The sequence below is a fragment of the Salvia splendens genome, chromosome 2 (genome assembly GCF_004379255.2).
Source record: "Salvia splendens isolate huo1 chromosome 2, SspV2, whole genome shotgun sequence".
Classification (NCBI taxonomy): domain Eukaryota; kingdom Viridiplantae; phylum Streptophyta; class Magnoliopsida; order Lamiales; family Lamiaceae; genus Salvia; species Salvia splendens.
In genome coordinates, this window is record NC_056033.1 from 12481145 (window position 1) to 12504872 (window position 23728).

General features: G+C 37.5%; 5 protein-coding genes and 1 non-coding gene across 9 annotated transcripts; 4 read left to right on the forward strand and 2 right to left on the reverse strand.

The window, feature by feature from the left end:
• Positions 1-3258: 3258 nt before the first annotated feature.
• On the reverse strand, positions 3259-9438 carry LOC121788525 (probable aspartyl aminopeptidase). 2 transcript variants are annotated; one of them, XM_042187188.1, is made up of 10 exons: positions 9156-9438; positions 8969-9059; positions 7990-8125; positions 7496-7768; positions 7262-7397; positions 6918-7157; positions 5907-5982; positions 4956-5137; positions 4441-4553; positions 3259-4274 (listed from the first exon to the last, which is right to left on the reverse strand). In XM_042187188.1, exons 1-10 carry the CDS (start codon positions 9348-9350, stop codon positions 4166-4168), a joined length of 1551 nt encoding a protein of 516 aa, XP_042043122.1. In that variant the 5' UTR covers positions 9351-9438; the 3' UTR covers positions 3259-4165. The 2 variants fall into 2 exon arrangements, with proteins under 2 accessions (XP_042043122.1, XP_042043114.1); XM_042187180.1 differs by having other exon boundaries at positions 5850-5982; positions 9156-9430.
• Positions 9439-9480: 42 nt separating this feature from the next.
• LOC121788542 (protein YIPF5 homolog) lies at positions 9481-10599 on the forward strand. The gene has a single exon (XM_042187196.1). The coding sequence runs from the start codon at positions 9613-9615 to the stop codon at positions 10369-10371; it is 759 nt and encodes a 252-aa protein (XP_042043130.1). The 5' UTR covers positions 9481-9612; the 3' UTR covers positions 10372-10599.
• Positions 10600-13454: 2855 nt separating this feature from the next.
• Positions 13455-15284, forward strand: LOC121788566. Of its 2 annotated transcripts, none has more exons than XM_042187225.1 (5): positions 13455-13610; positions 13856-14110; positions 14190-14401; positions 14473-14734; positions 14833-15284. In XM_042187225.1, exons 2-5 carry the CDS (start codon positions 13877-13879, stop codon positions 15118-15120), a joined length of 996 nt encoding a protein of 331 aa, XP_042043159.1. In that variant the 5' UTR covers positions 13455-13610; positions 13856-13876; the 3' UTR covers positions 15121-15284. The 2 variants fall into 2 exon arrangements, with proteins under 2 accessions (XP_042043159.1, XP_042043150.1); XM_042187216.1 differs by having other exon boundaries at positions 13875-14110.
• A 243-nt stretch (positions 15285-15527) lies between these two features.
• Positions 15528-15600, forward strand: TRNAK-CUU. The gene has a single exon. It is a non-coding gene; the product is annotated as a tRNA-Lys (tRNA).
• A 2480-nt stretch (positions 15601-18080) lies between these two features.
• Positions 18081-19272, reverse strand: LOC121773917. Its single transcript, XM_042170839.1, has 4 exons — positions 18950-19272; positions 18682-18856; positions 18516-18622; positions 18081-18474 (listed from the first exon to the last, which is right to left on the reverse strand). Exons 1-4 carry the CDS (start codon positions 19270-19272, stop codon positions 18081-18083), a joined length of 999 nt encoding a protein of 332 aa, XP_042026773.1.
• Positions 19273-21267: 1995 nt separating this feature from the next.
• On the forward strand, positions 21268-23247 carry LOC121788553. Of its 2 annotated transcripts, XM_042187207.1 has the most exons (5): positions 21268-21398; positions 21875-22128; positions 22210-22421; positions 22503-22767; positions 22860-23247. In XM_042187207.1, the coding sequence occupies exons 2-5, from the start codon at positions 21877-21879 to the stop codon at positions 23160-23162; spliced, it is 1032 nt and encodes a 343-aa protein (XP_042043141.1). In that variant the 5' UTR covers positions 21268-21398; positions 21875-21876; the 3' UTR covers positions 23163-23247. The 2 variants fall into 2 exon arrangements, with proteins under 2 accessions (XP_042043141.1, XP_042043137.1); XM_042187203.1 differs by having other exon boundaries at positions 21340-22128.
• The last annotated feature ends 481 nt before the right edge of the window (positions 23248-23728 follow it).

The window sequence follows — 23728 nt, forward strand, 5'->3', positions numbered from 1 at the left end:
GAGGATAAAATGCTGACGTGACGGTACATAGGGCGGACTTTAGGGCGCACCGGTGCATAGGGCGGGCTTTAGGGTGTGCCTTAGGGCGCTGATGGCCTTAGATCCTAATCCAAAAATATGTATCCATTATTTTATATTATGTCAAACAAGTAGTACATCAATTGATATGATAAATATACTTGTACGCGGAGAAAATACTTTTTACTCCAATTTGCAAGAAATCAAAGAAATGAATAAAACAAACGTACCTAAAGTTGTTGAAAACGAAAAATTTGTGAATTGGTGAACAAATTAGTTGGCATAATGTAAAAGGAAGGTATATTTTTCAGGCATAAAGGACCTAAAATTAGTAAATTAGAGTTCGTATTTTATTAGTACCAAATATTCTCACTTTCTCAGCTTTATGGTAGTACATTAGCAAAGATGTAGTACCCTAAACTCTACAATCAATAAGTACGAACCTGAAATAACTGTGTGCCTTTTTAAATTTTAAGGCCATCCACAATAGGCGCCCAGCGACCGCCCAGCCGAGCGCCGGCGCTGGGCGGTTCGCTGGGCGATCTATTGCAGCCGCCCAGCGGGCGATTGGAGAGAGAAACCGCGCAGCGCTGGGCGGTCGCGTGGCGCTGGGCGGTGCGTTGGGCGGTCCGTTCGGCGCTATTGCAGCGCCCGGATCGCCCAGCGCACCGCCTAGCGCGAAAAAATAAATTTTTTTTTTCGAAACACTATATATACGCGCTTTGTTCGTCATTTTCATTCGCACCACTTGTTTTAACGAGTATTCTCTCTATCTTAAAATTTATGTACTTTTTTTTATTATTGTATTTTTTTTAATTAATGTACTTTTTAAATTATTGTACTTTTTAAAATTTTAATAGTATTATTAAACTTTTCCCGTATATGTCTCGTAAATTAAATTTCGCATATTGTGTGATTGTTAATTATTTCATTTTGTATATATTTGTTAATAGTGATGTGGATATTAGTGGCTAGGCTATGGCTGGGCTATTGTTGGACTATTTGCTTGTTTTGATGATATGGCAGGAGGATTTTTAGTGCTGCTGATATGACAGTGGCTGGGCTATGACTGGGCTATTGCTGGGCTATTCCTATTGTGGATGGCCTAAAAAGTAACAAATCGGCCATGAATGATTCTCATTATTATTAAATCGGTTTTATGACTATCAACCACTTTTTTTATATTTTTTATTATGAATGAAGTTATAGAAGTTTTGGTTTGGAACTCAGATTTATATGTGCTAGTGTGAATCAATTGTTGGGTTTATATTTTTTTATTCTTTTATCTATAAATGGATTCTAGTTATTGGCGTTTGTGTTGGGAACACTTATTAATGGCCAGCTAGTGAAATGTGCAAATATAGAAATAATATAATAACCAAAAATGTATTTACATGTGATTACACTTATTTATACATAAGTCAAAATCCCAATAAAGAAGGTAAGCATATCTTATCGAGTAGGTAGCGAAAAAATAATAAGAAAATGACATTAGTCTCAAAATAAAATAAGTGCTAAAGTTTCAAATTCCTTGACCACAAAGTTGGCAATTTATTTTGTTATTAGTATTTTCCTATGTCTTAGATTGGATAAGTTTTTTCGGAAACTTGAAGCTGGGAAGTCATTTCAAATATATAATAATCTACCCTTCAAATAATAAAAGATTAATAATTTTAATTGGTCATACATAATTTCCAAGATTCGTTTGGGACAATATAAGAGGGGGGGGGGGAGGTTAAAGTATGAAAAGGATTAATTTTGATTTTGTTCGTACAAAATAATTTGCCTGAAAAAAGTGTTGTTAATCAATAAACGTTTTCCTAATATAAATATATGATTCAGTCAGTTTGAGTAACAAAGTCAGTAACACGGTGTATTAATTATTAGGGGTCTGCAAATTCGGAAAGAAAAGGTTCATAGTAATGCATCGAATACATACTCTAATTGTGAATTAATTAAAGAAAATGTGGTAAGAGCTACTGTATATTTGTTTTACAACCACTATTACATGGAGTACTCATTTATGTCTGCATTAAATGTTTTATATGGTTATTTTCATAAATAAATTTTATATTTTACTAATTCATTTTATATATTTTATTATAAAATTAATAATTATAAAAAAAATCATGATAGATTATCTTTTTCACCTATATTTTACAATTTTACCACATGTCAAAAGTGAAACATTTAATCTCGGATAGTCATTTTTTCATTTTTCAAATTAAAGTAAAAATTCACCCATATTATGTGCAATCTTTTTTATGTTTGATACATGAGAATACATGATTTGTTCACAGTTACGTTTGACAAAAAACGATTCTTTTTTATGTTTGTGAATATACAATGCATGCACTTATTTAAATTGAACACGTGGTTTATTCAGGGTTGCGTCCGACAAAGCAAATCTTTTTTATGTGTTTGAATTTACAATAAATACACTTTACCTAGATTGGATTTTTATGAACACGTGATATATTCACAGTTGCGTATGACAAAACGTATCATTTATGAGTTTGAATATACAACGAATACACTTATCTAGATTCGATATATATGAACACGTGATTTATTCACGGCCGTATTCGACAAAACATTATCTTTTATGAGTTTGATTTAAAATGAATACACTTATCTACACTGGATATATATATACACGTGATCTAATCATGACAATATTCGACAAAACATATCATGATATGAGTTTGAATATACAAAAATTACACTTACCAAGATTAGATTTATGTGAACACGTGATTTATTCACGGCCGTGTTCTAAAATCTTATCTTTCTATGAGTTTGAATATTCAACTAATGCACTTATCTATATTGGTATTGGATATATGAACACGTGATCTATTCACGACCGCATTCGACAAAACATATCTTTTTATGAGTTTGATTGAAAATAAATTCACTTATCAAGATTTTGAACAGGTGATTTATTCATTACAGTATTCGACAAAACATATCTTTTATGAATTTGAATATACGATAATTACACTTACCTAGATTTAATACTATATATGAACACATGATTTATACACTTACCTAGATTTGATATGTATATGAACACGTGATTTATTTCCGATCGCATTCAACAAAACATATCTTTTATGAGTTTTATTCAAAATAAATACACTTATCTTTATTTAATATATCCAAACACGTGATTTATTCATAGTAGTATTCGACAAAATATACTATCTTTTTATTTGTTTGAATATACGATAAATATACTTATCATTTAAATACATATATTAACATATGCGTTTGACAAAACATTTATTTTTTCGAATTCGAATTCGAATATGCAATGATAACACTTACCTAAATAGGATATATGTGAAGTTTTTCAAATATAAGTGATGAAACATGCGACCCAATTCATTTGAAGATGAGCTTCAAATGAAAATTATACTATGCCCATCCTTGGTGACAGCATGGAAGAGCACGGATTTGTTAATGATTGAACACATGTTTGTGATGACATATTTTGTCTCTTGCTCAACTGAAATGCTCCCCTCTCAAACACCATCATTTCCCACGCCCCTCTTCACAATCACAGCCAAGCAACCGTTAAAGCATACTCAATTCAGGCTTTACAATGACAACTATTTCTGCTTTGTCTGCTCTTCTCCATCCTATAAATACAACATCAATATCATATCAACCATAACTCACCTCCTCCTCCTCCTCCTCATTACTCATCTTGCTGCACTAATTGTAGAGTGAGACATGGAGAAGCAGAACGAGGAGCTCCGCCGGGAGAACTATCTGATGGCAACGGAGAATGAGAAGCTGCGCAAGAGAGCCGAACAACTCAACCAGGAGCAGCACGCCCTGCTTTCTCAGCTGAAGCAGAAGCTTCTGGAAGCAAGTGCTCTGCATCTCAACACCAGCTCTACTTCAGCATCTGCTCACAACAAGTGAAATACACCCCACCCTTATCAAACACAAGTTTCAGGACATTAGAATTCCTTGTCAATGTTCCGGTAATAATTTTCTAGTTTATTGTTGTTTCCATTCTACATCTTGTAATACCTATTTCTGTAGTTCCACAGAAATGGGATAGATGTGCTATGATAAACATATGCTAAATAAAACTTTGGTTAAAAAACAGAGTTCCGAGCTACATGCTCTTCAGTTAGAAATCCACTTTTAGCTTTCTGTCTATGCTTGAGAATGTTCTATAAAATGCTTTGAAGTGCTTGTAAGCGATATCCACATCCTCCTTGCCGCAGATTTCTCTTACACTGCCAAATTAAGAAAATAAAGGAAGGAGAATGAGCACTAATAGTCCAAGAAATGGATGGAACAAACAAATAAACAAAGCAAAAAAGAATTCGATGAAATGGCTTCTTATTATAACAGTAAAATTTTATCACAACCAGAGTTTGGTTAATCGCGTCAAATGCTAACCTGTGCATGGATAGCTGAGCTATGCCACAATCAACGGTACGGATTCCAACTCCTGAAGCAAGTATGGGACCTATAGTGGAACCACAACCCATATCGTTTCTCACAACAAACTCCTACATAAATTAAACATAAAAGTTTTGGGTCAGGATGATGTCAAATATCAATTAAAATTAGTTTATTGTTTAGTTGTACTAGATGCTCCTGCTATTTACCAGCTTCTTATTTCATTCATTTTCATTTCTACTGTACCAATTTCCCTTTACTTTTAAACTTAAAAAACTTCAAAACTGTTGAACAATGAGGTCAGGAATGTTAAGTTCATAAGAGGAATCAAGGATTTTAATTGAGACTCTGCATACACAAAATGAGTTGCCAGAGTAAACTGTAATAGTATAAGATGCCAACAAAGTTCAAGGCCAGCTTTCTACTAAGTTGAAGGCATCGATCAACAAACTAGGAGCTTAGATTATCGGACAAAATCAATAAAACATGGAAAATAATTAAGAAAAAAAAACCTGTGTGGGGAGATTGTGGGTTTCAGCAATCTCCTTGAATAGAAAAGATGTAATTCCACTTGTAGCATAACGTTGGTTAGCATTATGCTTTATTACAAGCCCCTTCTGCAACACTGGCCTATGGTTTTCTTCATGCTTATCCACGAAGTTGGGGTGGACTCCATGAGCCATGTCAGCAGATACTGCAGAAGTTGCAAACTCAATCTTATAAAAAATGTTTGGACAGGATAAATCATAGTAGTATCTAGTTTCCTCACAATAACATTTCTCTAACTCTTCCTCTTCTTGGCCTACTAAATCATGTCTTCAAACTTGTTAATTCATCCAACTTCACTACCATGTTCAGCATGCAAATTTAAAGAGGAGACAGTTCTTCAGTTATTCTTGGAATAGGATGTGCTACTCGATGGCTGCACAACTTGTAATACTAGCCAAATTACCAAAGATTTGTACTTTAACAATCAATGTAATAACAAAAATAATATATTTTGATAGGTTCAGACATAAGCATGTAATTGGGCCCCACCAATATGAAATCTCATTAACATAAATGTGCATTCTTTCACAGTCGGTGTTTCTTTTCTTTTTCCATGGATCTGGGGGGTCACTTATCCACAAACACTAAACCAATGCTCCCTCCGTCCACGAAAAAGTCACATTTGTGAACGGCACGAGTTGTAATGCGGAATTAGTAAAGTACAGGAGAGAGGAAAAAAGTGGGTAAAGTAGGAGAAAGAAATAGAAAAAGTTGTGAGAAAGTTTCAATAAATACAAATGAGACTAATTTTGGTGAACGGAAGAAGCAGTACTTTTCAACATAACTTGGAAGGAAATGGTCTTAAGTTCAAAAGATTGTATTATGATTATTAAGAAAAACTGCTTTAGATAGTGTACCAAGAAAAGAGTGACGAATTGCTCGTGCAAATCCACATTCACCAACAATCTTCTGACCTAAACAATCAATTATTCTTCTCATGGCCTCAAACATTGTTGGAGCACCTGCTCCTTGGCATGAATTCGAACCAACCTACAATAATGCAAGTAGCTAAAGACATCATACTTTGAAAAGAAGAATAAAAATTAGTAGTGCATTTTTTTTGCACGGAGATTAAGAAAAATGTGTATTGCATTCAGTGGAGAGATAATATAGTAAGCGAGAAATAAAGCAAGAGAGAGAATATAGTAGAGAGAATAAAGTAGGAGAAAGAAAATGTGTTAATTATTACTCCCTTCGTTCCTTGTTAATAGGGCATTTCTTTTCAACACGGAGTTTAAGAATAGTGTGTTAAATGGATGGTGAAAAAAGTAGTAAGAGAGAATAAAGTAAGAGAGATGAAGAGAGAATAAAGTAAAAGAGGGAATTACTCTTTGCCAAAAATAGAAATGACTCAATTAACTTGGATCTTCCCAAAATAGAAAAATGACTCTATTAACATGGAACGGAGGGAGTACCATACATGGAAATGAATTAACTATGGTGGAACATCCCAAAATGGAAAAACGAATCAACTATGGTGGAAAGTAGGGAGTAAGAGATTTTCCACTGATCTTTATGAAACTTCCACACCTTCACTTAAAAAATTAGTGTACAAAACCTATGGGACATAACTTTTAAGTACGTGATATCTTGGGTAGGAGAAGTATCAAAAAGAGTGTGACGAACATCCTGTTGGAAGTGTAACGTGGTAAGAAGGTTCAGAATCCCAAGTATGTCAGTGTGAGCAGTGATAGAGGAATGCTTCTCATGCAGAAATTTAGTAGTACTACTGACATGAAGTGTAAATTTTTCAAGGAAGTAGGAAATGGAAAACTATGAGAGATCCTAAGTATCATATTGAGTCCCTTCATTCGATAATACAGGCAACATCTTTTCATCAACAATGAGAACAAATACCAATGTGGATCTGTCAAACAGCATCTAACTCCAATGCTTTTACATAAAGAACCAATTGCAGCAATTACCTCCTCATTGTCAAACAAAGCAACCATTCGAATTGCATGCTCATTAAGCAAATCATCAGGTGAGGCACATGCATCAATGAGAGCTCTCAATGCACAAAAACTTGAAGCCAGATTATCCAATCTTCCAGAAAATATAAACTCATCGTTAGCACCTCCAAGACAGCTGGGTTGAGTGTCGCAGACATTTAGTTCTATGTTAGCAATATCCTCAACCTGACAGCCTAGCTCATCTGACAAGATCTGCAAAAAAAGAAAAATATATAATTCTTGGATAAAAGAAAAATATATAATTCTTGGATATTCTGCAACACATGATAGAAAAACCGGATCTAAGAGATAGACACCTGCATAAGCAGTTGGTGGTGAGCAGCTTTTGAAGATGCATCACTTTTTTCATTGGATATTTTATCAGCTTCTGTTGCCAAAAGAAGGTTGAGCTGAGTCTCAAGGTTTGGTTTGAAACCATCTGTATTTACTGTCCTAACAGTCAAAAAACGATCATTACCGCCACACACATCAGGAAAGTCCGAAGGAACAAAGCCTTCAACATGGTTGATTATTAGGATAAAACAACAGACCTGTCAAGATGGATAGCAAGTGTAGGCACTCGCAGCAAAGGCCTCTTTATCTTAACTAGCTTATGCGAAAAGGAACCATCCTCAGCTCTAACAATAACCCTTCCAGCCAGGCTTAGGTCTCTATCAAACCAAGTGTGCCATAAACCACCACCATAAGTCTGTACATTGACCATAAGATAGCCAGATTTAGATGAAGCAGACTTTGGCTTCAGTTTTAGACATGGGCTATCTGTATGAGCAGCAATGACATGAAATCCATTGCCAATTGAATACCTGCAACACTAACGTAGGCATTTCATCAACTAAAAGTCTGATTTTGTAGGATGGAGAGCAAAGGTATACTCACTACAAGGCAAAGAAAGAAGAAACCAAATGGTTTGAAGTGTAGAAGAAAAGGAAATATCATTAAAAGAAACAAAGGCACAGAAGAATTGACATGACTGTGATCCACTCTGCTTTAGTTATGCAGAAAAATTAAGATACGATTTACTCACTTTTCCCCAATTGCAAAGGCAACTAAAGATGACATGTTTCGCGTAAAAAAATAGCGACCACCAGGTTTCAGTTCCCAATCTTCATTCTCATTCAGCAAATGAAATCCAGCAGCAACTAGTTGTCTTTTTGCTTCAGCTATAGCAAAAAAATGAATGAGGGTGACATATTAGCTTTAAACAAGAAAATAAATCTTAAAATTAGACACTTCTCTAGAGAATGTGTTGAGTTGTTTGTGCCCTCAACACAGACTATGTTATGATAAAAGGAAAAATAAATCTAGATTAAACCCAACAATTTGAACAACTAGCTGACAGCTGATTCTATGCTAATTTGAAATATTCCTGAGAATCAAGTAGATGCTTCTTAAAATTATACTTTGCACATCGTCACACTAGGAACTTCTTTCTTTTGCATGACAATTACAAATACAATCTATCCAAATATATTCTGTCATCAGGTTTGCTTCTGTGATTTTCATAGTTAATTGCAAACAAATATATGTTGCATGGAAGGAGATTATGAATCATTAGAATAATGTTAAAACCAAGTAACTTTGACCTATTAAAGAACTAAGCAACGAACTATTTCCGCCTGTGATTTACAAGTACCAGTGACATTTGCCTCCATTGTTTTATATGGCACAAAGCCACTATGAACAAAACTCTTCATCCAAAAAATCATATCCAGCTCATAAAAATGAACAATATTTAGAAATCACATCCTTTTGTTTTTTACAGTAAGTATCTTGTAAGCTTAGTCATATTAATGAGCACGATGGAATTGGAACATGGATATTCACATTATATTACTCAACCCAGCCGCAAACAATATTAGATTGAAAAAAGGAGAGTGCAAAGGATAAGGAACGCCTTTTTAACTCATATATTTAGCAAAACGAACTAAGTAGAAGTTATTTCGACAAGTAAACAGAACTCATGCGAAGAATGCACAATCTCAGAGAACCAGAAAATTTGATACCAGTGGCATGAAAATGAGTCCAGGATTCATTAAGGTAGTCCAGAAGATCGCTGACTATCGAGTGGTTCGATTCAGTACTTGAACTACTATTCTGCAATCACAACTTCGACTTTCAAATTACAACTACGCATATGAAAAAATGAAACAGATAAATTTTATTTATTAATGAAAAAAAGGATGCAGAGACCTCGGAATTACACCTAAGCGGCGGAATGGTGGATAAATTACGGTAACCGCGTCCGCGGCGGAATTGGCGGAGATCGGTGTTGTTATTTGCGGAGATAGTGAAGAACGGAGTAGCATGATGATATTTGGAGAGGATCGAAGACGATTTGAGGAGCGTAGATGGTTGGAGAAGATGAAATCGAGTGACGGCCGCCATTTCTCTTAGCTAAGGGTGTTAATGGCTTGAAGGGATCAAACGGAATTCATCGTTAATAAGTTAAATCAATTTTTAAAATAAAAATAATAAATAGTTAGAAGTCAATAAAATCCGGTGCACGCTATTTAGTTCTACGAATAAGCCCTAATTTCCCCTTATTTACATCTAAATCCAAACCTCGAAGAATCATCTTTCATTTCTTCACCACAAAAGAGGCTAAATAAATCAAGAGCGTCTCTCGCCAGATCTCCAATTCCGATCCATGTCGAAGGAATTCAACGTGCCTCCGGTTGTTTTCCCTTCCGGCGGTAATCCGGCTACCGCCGCGTCCGGCCCCCAGCAGAGGCGCCTTCCCACCGCTCCCTTCCAGCCCCCCAGATCTTCGAACGCTGGTCTCCCCTTCCTCTCCTTCGATGTCAACTCCGCCGCCGCCTCCACCTCCTTCTCCGCCGCGCCTCAGTTCCCCTCAACGATCGGTGGCGCCGGCGGCTCCGGCTTCGACGACGAGCCGCCGCTCCTCGAAGAGCTCGGCATCAACACCAAGCAAATCTACCAAAAAACCCTATCGATTCTCAATCCGTTCCGGATCAATCACTACCTCCACGAAGACGCCGATCTGTCAGGCCCGTTCCTCTTCCTGATGGCGTTCGGATTGTTCCAGCTCCTCGCCGGAAAACTGCATTTCGGAATCATACTCGGCTGGGTGACGATGGCGTCGATGTTCCTGTACGCCGTGTTCAATATGTTGGCGGGCAGAAACGGGAATTTGGACATGTACAAGTGTCTCAGTCTGATTGGGTACTGTATGCTGCCCATCGTGATGTTGTCGGCAGTGTCCCTGTTCTTGCCGCAAGGCGGGATGGCGATTATGGTGATTACGGGGGTGTTCGTGATCTGGTCGACTCGTGTCTGCACCGGATTGGTCGTTGAGCTAGCCAACTGCGGGGATGAGCATCGAGGGCTGATAGCGTATGCTTGCTTCCTGATTTACATGCTTTTTTCGCTGCTTGTGATTTTCTAGTTGCGAGGGAAGGTTGTACAACATTGAATCATATATGTTGTTTGCGTATCAAGCTTAGCTTAGCAGGGATGCTAACTTTTACATATATGGTATGGGAATATGGTCGGCATTTTTGTTTAAGATGTGAAGGAAAATTTGTTTACTTTGTGATTGCTGAATGGTGGTTTGATATGCCGGATAATGTAATGCATTGGTGGTTGAAATCATTTGCTTAATTTGCTTCTGTTTTGCATTAAAAGTATGTAGTTTATTAAATTTGTTGAGGAGGTGATGTGTGAGTTTTTGCATTGGTAGCCATCGTAGTGGTTTATGGTTTCAAGGATCATGGTTTATGTGATACTTAGTTCTCGGCCTTCTTCTTATATCATAATGTTAGCTATCTTCAAATCCTTTGGCCAGTTTTTGGTTGATCAGAGGTATAATAGAACTCCTCATATACTTAGGATATATGAGAACATGTGTCATATCCACATGTTTCTTGACACTATTATGTTAAATCTGGATAAATTGAATGGTTTAGTGAGTCCAGAAAGGAATGGAACTCCTCTTTAAAAGTCCAGTAAGTCACATTTAAAAATAATGGTATCTAGTTGATTGATAATGTTAAGTTCTGATGCAGTGAAGGTATGAGGTCAATTTGTGGGTAGGAACTAAAATGCATAGATAACTTGTGTGCAGATGGTGACAGACCTATAATTTCCATTCTCTTGTGCAGATGGAACAAGGAAATAAATAAGGTCCAATATGTTTTTTACTATGCTATGATATGTGTCCTTATGATATATTTTCTTTGGGATATGTTTTCTAGTTTGACTAGAATTTGAGTTCTCTATGTTGCTAATATATAGAGTTGCTCCCTCACTGTAAATTGCATCCTGAGATTATATAGTGAAATTCTTGGCTTGGCTCGACATCGCCCATAGCGTGGATGCACATCGTATTAAATTGAGTAAACAATTCTTTGTGTTCTCATGATTTTCTGGGTTTATTTCCCGACACCACCTCCTCATGAATGCGTAAAGTGTGAATCAACAAGTGATTGTTATGGTGAATCCTATATGTTCCCTTGTTGGTGCATCCTTGGCTTGGCATTTTAATCATTCTTTAGGATTGAAGTTGAGCTTTTTTCACCTGGTTTGGTATGTATGAATAGCTTGGTGACACCCTTGCATCTTTTATGTATGTTTTGTTATTTCTTTTCCTATCTTTTGTACTCCGTTAACCAGGTTGCCTGCCCTAATATCCACCCATCTGTATTTAGCCATTGATGGTAATTGCGTTTGGTTTAGGCCATGCTCAATTACAAAGTTTGATCTAAGCTCTTGATCATTTCAAGATTGAATCCACAAAGTGTGAAGCTTGCTGATGATGCACCTAATAACATTAAAAATGGGTTTATTCACTGCTACGCATGCATCAAATCTTCTATTCATATATTTAAAATCATGCAAATGTCAATACATGCAGGCATACAGATCTTTGGTAATTAACAGTTGATGTAATAAGTGACAAATCTATACAATTTACTTCACCATCATTTTATTTAAAACAATAAAAAAAATCACCTGTCGTTTTCTTGAAAGAGGCATGATCCATAAATTAGTCATATTACACTGTCAATTAGATTTTTGAGATTAGTATTTTTTATTTTTATTTCCCAGATAGGGTGGCAATTTCTCTATTTGTCATGTCACTATCTAGAAAATCAAACTTCCCAAAAGCAATAAACATGTCAATCAACTATCGTTAATTAAGATATATACTATTCAAATTTCTATAATAGGATGATCATGGTTAGATTATATGCATGAGACTTGTTCAATAATGGTTTTAATTATGGTAATATACGAATTGAATTGTTCAATAGTCTGGAAGGGATCAAATTCTATTTCTTTTAGAAATCAACTCATAAAAGCGAAGAAAATCGCATGCCTGTCATTGCTGATTTGTGAAATAATAACATTGTGTTTATAGATGTCTCATCCATACATCTATAAAAAGGCGAGTTTTGGAGTAAATAAAAAGATTGTTATTATGCATTTTTTTAATAAAATTAGACTAATAAAAAGGTTTTATTTATTTGTGTCATGATTTAGAGAAAAAAAAAGGTTTTAGTGATAAATACTACAGTAAGTACTACTCCTATAGAACATAGTCACATACACATAATACACGGTAAAAAAATCTTTAAAATTATGGCTTTGATTAATTTAATTTAACGGATGTGCTATGTTTTCCTTCATGAATTTTCTTGAATATTGTTGGGTTTAATGTGTGATTGGAAATGTTTTGATATTATGAATTATCACTAATGTTATGTCACAATCATGCGGATCAAATCCCCACATTAAATTACATCTAACAAAAATAAATAGAAATCTCTTGCTGGGATAATGACGTGAGTAATGAAGGGTGATTATAACAACTTGCTTACTATCTCAAATATTGTTTTTTTGGTATATCTGGAGGTGTAAAATATATTGGAATATTACACTTAAATTTTACTGGGTTCCTCAAAAAATTAATTCTGAATCCACTTATCCACCACTAACAAGTAAGTTCATGGCCTTCTTTCTTCTTTATTTATTTATTTATTTTTCTTATATTCACTGCGTGGTGTGGGTGAATATCAGAAAAAATCTCACCGTTCATGCCAACGTAACAAATGTATAGTAGTATAATTTTTAGAGAAGATGAACGTGTATTTGCTCCTGAAATTTAAAATTCAAGTCGATCTATCCCCAGGACCAGAATTTAGTAGTAGGATATTATAATTAAATGGGACAGCATCGCAGTGTCATATTATTATAATACTCCTACATCCATTTTCTTGTTCAAGTAAAATCTTACGTTCACAAGTTGTGTATGTGTGTGGTCCATCCCATGATTGATCAATTCAGAGTTGAATCCGCATTATTTCCTTCCCAAGCGATTATTTTTAATTCTTGTACAACCAAAATTCTACTATATCGCCTAATTAATATATATAAAAAATGACTCGTTCATAGGTATGTAATTCGCGGTCAATTTAATATCTGCCCCATTTTGAATGTGATTAATAAGTAGTAGTCCAGTCCTTGGAAGGGTTGAAATATTTACCACCTTATTAATGAGCCAAAAACATCTATAGACCATCCGGGAACTATATATGTTGACAAACATTATCTTATCCCACCTCATGTTTTGTACTTAAAGAATTTCCAAGTATCTTAGCTTTTCTTCATTTAATCTAGTTTCAGGTATGGTAACTCCCTCTCTTCATTCTTGCTCACTCTGTATAGTGTGTGTTTGTATTTACTTAATTCGATCTGTTTTTGTTCTCGAAATTCTTCTTGCTGCTCTGGTATTATTAGTCCAGCATTAATAAGATATTGAATACAAACGTTACTTATTTGATTTAGTGTAAATCTTTGATACTTGTAAAATTTCAGTTTTCAATATTTGAGGCCGATATAAACTTGAATACTAAAGCATACAAGCAAAGCATCTCGTGTGCTTTTCAGGTATGTTTTGGGAGGCAATCTTGGCGTTGCTATTGGCGTTTCTAGCGTGGGCATACAAGGCCATCCGCCCTCCTCCACCGCTTGTCCACGGCTGCACTGGTCCGAGAATCAAGCTTCGAGACGGGAGGTTCTTGTCCTACAAGGAGTATGGAGTCCCTAAAGAGCGGGCCAAATACAACGCCATCTTGATTCATGGCTTTGGCTCTTCCAAAAATGATGATGCCTTTGGCAAATCGGTATTGCCAAAAAAAGGGGCCATTTAGTAGCCATCTCTAGCTTGTTTTCTCCCTAGTTCAAAGTGTGTGTGTTTTGCAGGAGCTGGTCGAGAAACTAGGCGTACACGTGGTGGCGTTTGATAGGCCTGGCTATGGGGAGAGCGACCCTGACCCGAAGAGATCACCGAAGAGTATTGCTTTGGACATAGCAGAGCTTGGTGATGAGTTAGGTTTTGGTCCTAAGTTTTATGTGGTAGGATGTTCCATGGGGGGGCAACTTGTTTGGGGATGCCTCAAATACATACCTCACAGGTTAGATTTGATCTAAGCAAATTGATTTTTGATGATGTTTAGGACTTGTTTCATGTGACATTTTGTAATAGGCTGGCAGGAGCTGCGCTGCTAGCTCCGGTGATCAACTACCGATGGCCTAGTTTTCCTCCCAAGTTAGCGAAAACAGTGTTCCGTCAAGAATTACCGGAGGACCAGTGGGCGTCGCGTGTGGCACGATACGCCCCCTGGCTTGTCTACTGGTGGAACACTCAGAAATGGTTTCCTCCCAATAGTGTGATAGCTGGAAGGGCTAATTTTTCAGCACCAGATCTTGAAATTTTATCCAAATTTGATCCAAGTTCAATTGACATGGTATTTTTCATTCTTTCCATCCTAGACTAGTTAAGTGGTCTTTTGATTTTGTTTTTTATGCAAACGTTGGGATTTATTGTGTTAATATATATGAGTAGGCGTATCCGACACAGCAAGGCGTGTACGAGTCACTTCACCGTGACATGATTGTGGCATTTGGGGCTTGGGAATTTGACCCTATGGAGATCGATGATCCTTTTCCCGGTGGCGAAGGATCAGTGCATATGTGGCAGGGCGACCAAGACGGGTTGGTCCCAGTCACCCTACAACGCTACATTGCTAAAAGGCTTCATTGGATTAAATATCATGAGATGCAAAATACAGGGCATATGTTCTTAGCTTTGAAAAGTGCTCAAGATGAGGTATTAGAAGCACTTTTTGCATAAAACCAAGGAAATCTTTCCTTGTAAAACAGGAGTAATACCATCCGGCCTTCATTTCTATACAAAATCACAACCATTCCATTCATGTTTCAACTTTCTCAACAATATTTTAATGTTAAATGAGAATGTTAGAATTTTAGTTATGAACCCTTTATTTCTATTATGGAGATCCCAGCTCCACCCCCTTGTTAAATATTCTCAAAGTGTGAAGATTTTCTTCACTACATATGATTGAATCTAGTAATATAATTAACTTTTAATTATGAAGGATGGTAATAAAAAATCAATCAAGTATAATTTTAATAAATTACTTTGTAGCGACAGAAATAGAGATTGATATGTAATGTTTCTACTTTGTATTCGACTAGTTCCATTCCATGATGCTATCTGGTAGAAATATTATCAACATAGCCCGTCTAGCTCAGTTGGTAGAGCGCAAGGCTCTTAACCTTGTGGTCGTGGGTTCGAGCCCCACGGTGGGCGAATTTTTACCTCAACATTTAAGCACCTACCACACATAAACATACTCCATACTGTATTTTTTTAGTTTTGATATACTATTAAACTAGCTTGAAAATATAGCACACAGATTAGTACTACTGTAATTTTGTCCATAAAAAATAGTCTTATTTTTTCTTTTTGGGATGTCCACGAAAAATAGTGTCATTTCTAAAAATACAAATTTTTCCTCTCGTGCTTTGTCACTTTTTCTCATCCCTTTCATAATTTACCTACTTTTTCTACCTATCTATCTTACTTTACCCACTTTTTCTCTCCATCTCTCTTATTTTACTAATTTCTCATTCAAACTCGTATCATCCACAAATTAGACTATTTTTTATGGATGGAGGGAGCATAATAAATTAGGCTCAATAAATTTTCCAATCTACTAATAAGAGTTCTAGATACCTAATACTTCTCATGTCCCACAACAAGAGTTCTATTTTGTCATATCCTTCCGTCCCACAATAATAGTCATATTTCATTTTACCATAAATGGTAAATAGGTCTCACATTCTACCAACTTATTTCACTCATATTTTATTACTCCCTCCGTCCCTGAAAATTTGTCCCAATTTACCATTTCGGTCTGTCCTTAAAAATTTGTCCTACTTCAAACTTACTAAAAATGGACATATCTATTTACTCCTCCACATTATTGTTATTTGCATTTTGATCCTCTCTCACTTACAATCGGGTGAATGCATTTTGCACTCCACCCTTTCGTCTCCCTTATTACTCCACCGCTTCCTTCACTCTACACAACCATCCACCGCATCCTTCATCAATGCACAACCACCCTACCGCCTCCATGAATGCCATTAAACCACCCAACCGCCTCCTTCAATGCTACACAACCACCCTCCATCGTCTCCCTCATTTAAATCGTCGACATCCATCCCCCTTCCACCCACCGCCTCCTTCACTCCACCGAAACCCTAGGTCGTGGAGCACCTCCTTTCTCCACGATTTGATTTCAGGCAACATCCACCTCATATAGCCCCGATCGAAAACCCTAATTTTTTTCGCACCTTCGCCCCCGTCCTAATGTCTCACGGAAACCCTAATTTTTTCGACGAGTCTGGAGATCCCGACTCCTGGGCTGGTTTGTCGGCCGACGATCTGGACGGCATCGTTGTCCCAGACACTCCAGAGCATCTGTGGCCTTCATACCCCCCATTGTCGTCCCCTATCATGTCGGCACCTTTACCGACACCGTTGTCCCCAAAACGGAACCGGACAACCTCCCCCCACCTGAGATGTTTGTGTACTATGGCTCTGAAAGCCCATACTACGGTCCACCACCACCATCACCCACCCCCTACTACGGACCACCCCCCCAGCCACCCCCTACTACAGTCCACCACCCCAGCCACCCCCTACTACGGTCCACCACCACCATCCAACTCTGACAACTTACCTCAAGCTTCCCCCATCGTGTATTCGGCTGTTGAGAGGGAAATGTTTGCGATCTTGCTGCCTAGGTTTTTGGATCTAATCTAAGTATGTTGTCCCTCAAATTCCTATCTTTTGGCTGATGATTTGTGTTTGGATGTTGTGGTTGGTCGATGGGTTGGAGCCTGAGGGTGTGGATGGGTTTGGAGGCTAGGGGTTAGGATAGATTTAGGGTTTGGAGGCTGGGGGTTTAGCTGGGTTTGGAGGCTGGGGTGTTGGACGGATTTGGGGTTTGGATGCTGGGGGTTTAGATGGGTTTGGAGGCCGGGGGGTTTGTGATGATTTAGGGTTTCTTAAAATGGGTTTGGAGGCTGGATGTTGTGGGTGTTGATGGGTTTGGAGGCTGGATGTTGTGGTTTATGGTTGTTCTTTACACTGGAGGCTGTGGGGTTGGATGCCATGGTTGTTGTTTAATCTGGAGACTGTGGGTTTGGAGGATGTGGGAATAAATGCATTGGTTTTTGTTTTATGCTGCTGTTGTGATTGTGATGAATGGTTATGCTGCTTGTGTTACTCATACTGAGGCTTTTGCATTGTTTATTGTGTCTGATGTGTTCTCTGTTATGATGTTGTATGGTTTGTTGATGCTTGTGTGGTCCCTGTGATGATTTTGTTTGTGTTGCTTCTTGCTAAGTTGTTCTTATTAATAAGCCACCCCTGTTCTATGGTTAGGAGGCTTATCTGTCCATGATTTACACATGCTATTTGAGGGATTAAGCTTAAAAAACCATACAAATTCATGATATAAACACTTGCACATTACAAGTCACCCATGTACATGGTTAGGAGACTGTTATGTGTGATATGGACCCTTAGAAGCCACCCCTATACAGGTTTGGAGGCTTCCCTATGATGAAAGCTTTCTGAGGGATTAGGATTTTAGAAGCCACCCCTACATTGGTTTGGAGGCTTTACAAAATGACAAAAACAGTTGAATAGCATAAGCCACACCTAATTCTGAGGCTTACTCAACCAACTGACAAAAAGTATGATTCCTACATGATTAACTAGAAGCCTACAGCTTCTGTGACACCTGAGATGTCATAATTTGTACTCACATCATGCTCTGGCAGTTGGAGGTATGCCACAGCAGCCTTCACAACTCCTTCTTCAACCTCTAATACATCTGGCAGTGTCCCCATCCTTGCTAACCTTTCTTTATTCATGTGTGGAGTCTTGTAGCTATTGCACCCTTGCACCTTAAGAATCTCAGTTAGACAACCTTGTAGAGTAAGAAAAACATTATTGAGTGTGTATGGGCTAAGCTCATCAAATGAGCTATGCACATTCCTCAACAACTCATCCACTCCCTTAGCCACCTTATCATCCTGTAGAGATTGGATTGCTCTAAAATATCCCAAATCCAACACATTGCAATCTGGGGATTGTGGTTGTTGGCACCTGATGTGAAAAACTTGAACCCATCTGTGGATGCAACTGACAGAAAGTCAGCATCATTGTGGTGTATATGAGGCTTGTCATTGTCTTGTTGAATGAAAATCTCCTTGCTCATATTCTCTGGCCATTTTTCCTTGATTGTTGGTATGATCTACACATATATGATCTGTTACTATGTGATTGTATACTTAAGGAAAACAGAAAGTGTACATTCTGAATTAGGCATGCTCTCATCACTTCCTTGTTAAGTGATTGAATTGGCTTTATCTCCAGAGTGCCTCTTGGTATGTTCTTGGACTTCCTCTTTGCTGGCTCCATAGTTGTGAATGGAAATATGCCTACTTTTCCATCAAAAATGACTTCCCCATTTTCTGCAAAATGTGGCCTACACACAGCACACATAAACATTACCTTTGTGATGAACCTCTTTGACTTACATGCTCTGTATGGCTCAGTTTCACCGGGCAGCAGGTAGTACCTATCTGAAGTCTTAGTCATGTAAAACCATTTTTCATCTATGTGCACCACATTGTGCATTGGGTGATACTTTAGCATATCATTGGCTATGAGTGGTTGGATATGGCTTAGACTCCATCTCATTCTGGCAACTTTGTTTGAAGAAGTAAGTATAGGCTTTATGGCATTTGTGTGTGGCCTTAGTTTGTGTTCTTTCACAAACCTACCAACTGTGCTCTTGCTTACATCAAGTTTATAAGCAAGCTTGCGGATGTTAGATCTCTCAAGAACTGACAGTTCTCTTACCTTTGGCAGCATCAAGCTGGAATTTGTCTTTGTGCTCATATCCCTTTAACTCTGCCTTTTATGTTGACAGGTACTCCACTCTGAATTTAGAGTTTTGCTTCTGCCCAAATTCTCTGGGCTGTCTTCCTACTAACACCAAACTGTGTTGCTGCCTTTTGAATAGCTCCATATGGTACTTCTCCTGCCTTGCTCCATTGCAGCAGTGTCTGAGCTAGCAGATTTTTTTTGCTGGTTGGTACTATGTGTGAGTCTCTTCCAGCAGGCTCCTCCTCCATAGCCCAGTGATGAAAATTTTCTGAGGGCACAAGTTCTAAAAAACTGAAGTTGTATTTAGTTCTAGTCCTTTTATAGCTATGTTTAGCTTGAAATTCCCTCCAATATTGTGTGTTGTAAATTGTGTTCCTCCATTAGTTTGAATTGTTTTCCCTCTTTGGAGTAGGTAGTTGGGGTATGGCCTCTCAACATGTATGGAATAGGGTGATAGCCCTATCATTTGGAAATGCAGAGACATGGTTGTATGTATGTGAGCCATATTTGTGTGTTGTTGAAGAATTTTCACTTCATATCCCCAAAAATTTCATTGTTAATCACATATTTGTTAATCACATTACATATGTAAACACATTATTTTCGTATTAATCCTTTTAATCACATTAATTTTGTAATCACAACATTAATTAATCACAATACTTATGTAACCACTTTAATTTTCGCATTAATCACTCTAATCTCTTTTTTTTAATCACATTCAATTTGTATTCACAAATGTAATTAATCACATTAATTTTTTAACCAACTTAATTTCGCATTACTCCTTTTAATCACATATTTTTTTAATCACGTTACTTTTGTAATCAAACAATTAATTAATCACATTAATGATTTAACCAAATTAATTTTGCATTAATCTGTTAATCACATTAATTAGGCAATCACATTAATTATTTAATCACACCTCATTTAAATAACAATAAAAGAAATACATTCATGTGGGACCCAAACACCACTACACTCATTCATTTAATACAAAGTTAAACAACTCCTTAAAACTCGTGCCCAGTCAAACCGAGACGAATTTGGGGGGACGGAGAGAGTATAAAATTAATATATATAAGTGAGATCCATATTCCACTAATTTATTCAATCTACTTTTCTTTATATTTCTTAAAATTTGTGTTCAAATCAAATAGGACTCCTATCATGAGACGAATGGAGTATTATTCAACTAGTACTATAATATAGTTGGGTAAACAAATTGCGTTGAACTGTCTTGTGGAAAAAGCATACCAGCGAGGATAGCCCTCCCTAACTGCTTTTGGACATAAGAAATTGATACGCCTCAGAAAAGGGTTGGCGTATTACTAAAGTTTTGATCCAACTTCAATAATTAAGTTAAAGCCAAAAAATTAATCATGATATTTTTGTTGGTTTTATGATCTTTTAGCAATTTCATTGTTACAAAAAGGTTGTATCGCCAACCCCAGGCGCCCCCCACCCCCGGCCCGACATCAGTGAGGGGAGGTAAATCGCGGTACTCAGCAGCCCACTAGAGGGGAGAGTTCAACCCACTGTCCCACCGGAGACCCACCTCCACAGAGGCCTCACGCTTGTACCCGAGAGATGGCAGCCTCCTAACGGTGGTAGTGGGATTCGAACACCCGCTCATTGTTACAGATGTCCACCCCTGGAGCCAACTGAGCTAGCCCGTGCGGCATCTTTTAGCAATTTCAACCATTACAATTAGACGTGCAAACCTCAACTCTGACGTGAAATGCGACATATAACTTGAAAATTTGTAAAATAAAAAAGATAGATTAAAATAGAATGGTTAGGCCTCGAATTAATGAAGTTTAAGTTGCAAAAATAGTTTGGTATTTGAAATTGATGTACACGATAGATATTTTTATTTATGGAATAATTTGCTACAAAAGGAATAATATCGTGAAAATTGTAATGTTTGGATTAAAGTGATAAATCTATTTTATATTGCAGTCTAATATTCTTATTCTTACCAACCGAGTTTCTCATGTCACTTTCAAATAGTGCGCCTTTAACATTTCAAATACTATAAGTTATCAACTACTCCCATTTCTCTCTGCACACACACACACACACACACACACACACACACACACACACACACAAGAGTTGCATTAGCAGAAGCGGTGAGAGAACTTTTGTTGAATTCACACTATTTCTATGCTGTTTCTTTTCTAGCAAATAAAAATAGTGGAGTTGATCGATCCGAATTAGGGTGCATGGATTTGATTTTTCAGAAACCTGGTTTTCACTTCCAGAGTACTCCAATTTTGTTCTTTATTTTGCACACTCTCTGTTATACATTCACATGAATGGTGTTTAATTCGAAATTATATAGATATCATGCCTGTGGTTTTGTTAGAATTAGATTTGATCATGGAAATTAGGAGCCAAGAACTAAATAGTTACTACTCCTATAAGCTAAGCTGACTTGAATTTCATAAGTGAAAAGAGCAGATGGAAGTTCTTTTGTGCTAAATCATAGTTTTAAGAATTGCAACTTATTATTGCTCTTTCATTATTATAAGTCCTTAGTTAATGAAATCTCAATTCAAAAAAGGCACATCAAGATTCTGGAATGATGTGCGTTTCCTATTTTCAGCCATGTCTTGGAAGATTATAGTGGTGTTGTTGATGGGGTTCATAGCATGGGCTTACCGGGCCTTGCGCCCACCAGCCCCTCGGCTGTGTGGCATGAAGGGCGGGCCATCCCTTGTAGGACCTAGAATCAAACTTAGCGATGGTAAGCACATATCATACAAAGAGCATGGAGTCCCCAAAGAGGCAGCCAACTACAAGGTCATCTTAGTTCATGGCTTCAGCTCTTGCAAACACGAAGCCTCCATCACTGCAACGGTACTCTCTTGTTTTCGCTTTCTGTTGTGGAGGGAATGTTATCTATTTTTGCTCAAGGCTGTTGCAAATGATTTCCAACAGGAGATGGTAGAAAAACTAGGCATATACTTGGTCTCCTTTGATAGGCCGGGTTATGGGGAGAGCGATCCCGACCCAAAGAGAACCATAAAAAGCTTAGCATTAGACATAGAAGAGCTCGCAGATCAGTTGGAACTCGGTTCCAAGTTTTACATTATCGGAATTTCCATGGGAGGACAGGCGGTTTGGGGATGCCTCAAGTACATTCCCCACAGGTAATATATATAGATTACATACTCTGTTCTAGAGCTTCATGGTTCATGCTAGAGTTGAGTTGAGTTTATAAACGGCGACAGGCTAGCAGGCGCTGCATTGTTAGCTCCGGTTGTGAACTACTGGTGGCCTAATTTTCCTCCAGCTTTAGCTACAGAGGCATACAATCTCCAACCTGTGCAGGACCAATGGGCGTTGCGTGTGGCACACCACGCCCCATGGCTCGTCTATTGGTGGAACACTCAGAAATGGTTCCCTGGCTCCAGCGTTGCTGCTGGGACACAAAACCTCACAGTGCCCGACCTTCAAATCATCGCCCAAATGGCAGCATCAGGAGTATCTCACAGGGTGGGTACCACTTGTTTCCTGGCAATGCCAATAGTGTACTAAGTTTGTATGCATATAATACTCGAACATGACATGATCGCTCTTGGCTGTAGGAGTATGCAACGCAGCAGGGATTGCACGAGTCCTACCACCGTGACATGATGGTTGGATTCGGGCATAGGGATTTTGATCCTATGCAGCTTGAGAATCCGTTTCCCCACGGAGAGGGATCTGTTCATGTGTGGCACGGGGTTGAGGACGGCATCGTGCCAGTCTCTCTTCAACGATATATTGCAGAGAAGCTTCCATGGATACAATATCATGAGCTGTCAAATGCTGGACATCTCTTCTCATGCGGTGAAACTGCTATCAAAGATGCTATATTCCACAAGCTTTTCAATATAGATGATCACTGATATCTGGATTCATTGAGTGTGATCCTTACTTAAATTTATTCCAATTTTATATGCTTCTTTATACAAATAAGTTTTACTAGAACAATTCTCAGAATCAAGATTATGCAAAGATTTTTCATTTGCATATTTCTTTTGTTAATTAATATTTTCTGAGTAATTTGTGTGGTATAGATCATATCATAACATAATTGGTTGGTAAGTCGTATATGATGCGATCATGGGTGGTTATGACTTATTTATCATGTGATGTCATAGAAAAATAACAACATTTAAATAGCGGCCGGCTAAATAACAAGCTGACGGGGAATGGATTGCTCTCTAAATTATTCCAGCTAGATTTTCATTATTTTGTTGATCGACCCCACCTACTATCTTAATTAAGTTATATTTTCCTCTATTCTTTCTATCTTATTAAAACCAAAAAATGATTTGTAGATATTGGAAACTGAACAGTAAATATATTTTGAATATTTTATGTCAATATTATGATTTGAAGAAAATTGATGAAGCTTTGTTTTTTTTTTCATCGAGAATTTTGAATAGTAGAGTAGCATTGCTAACTGTTA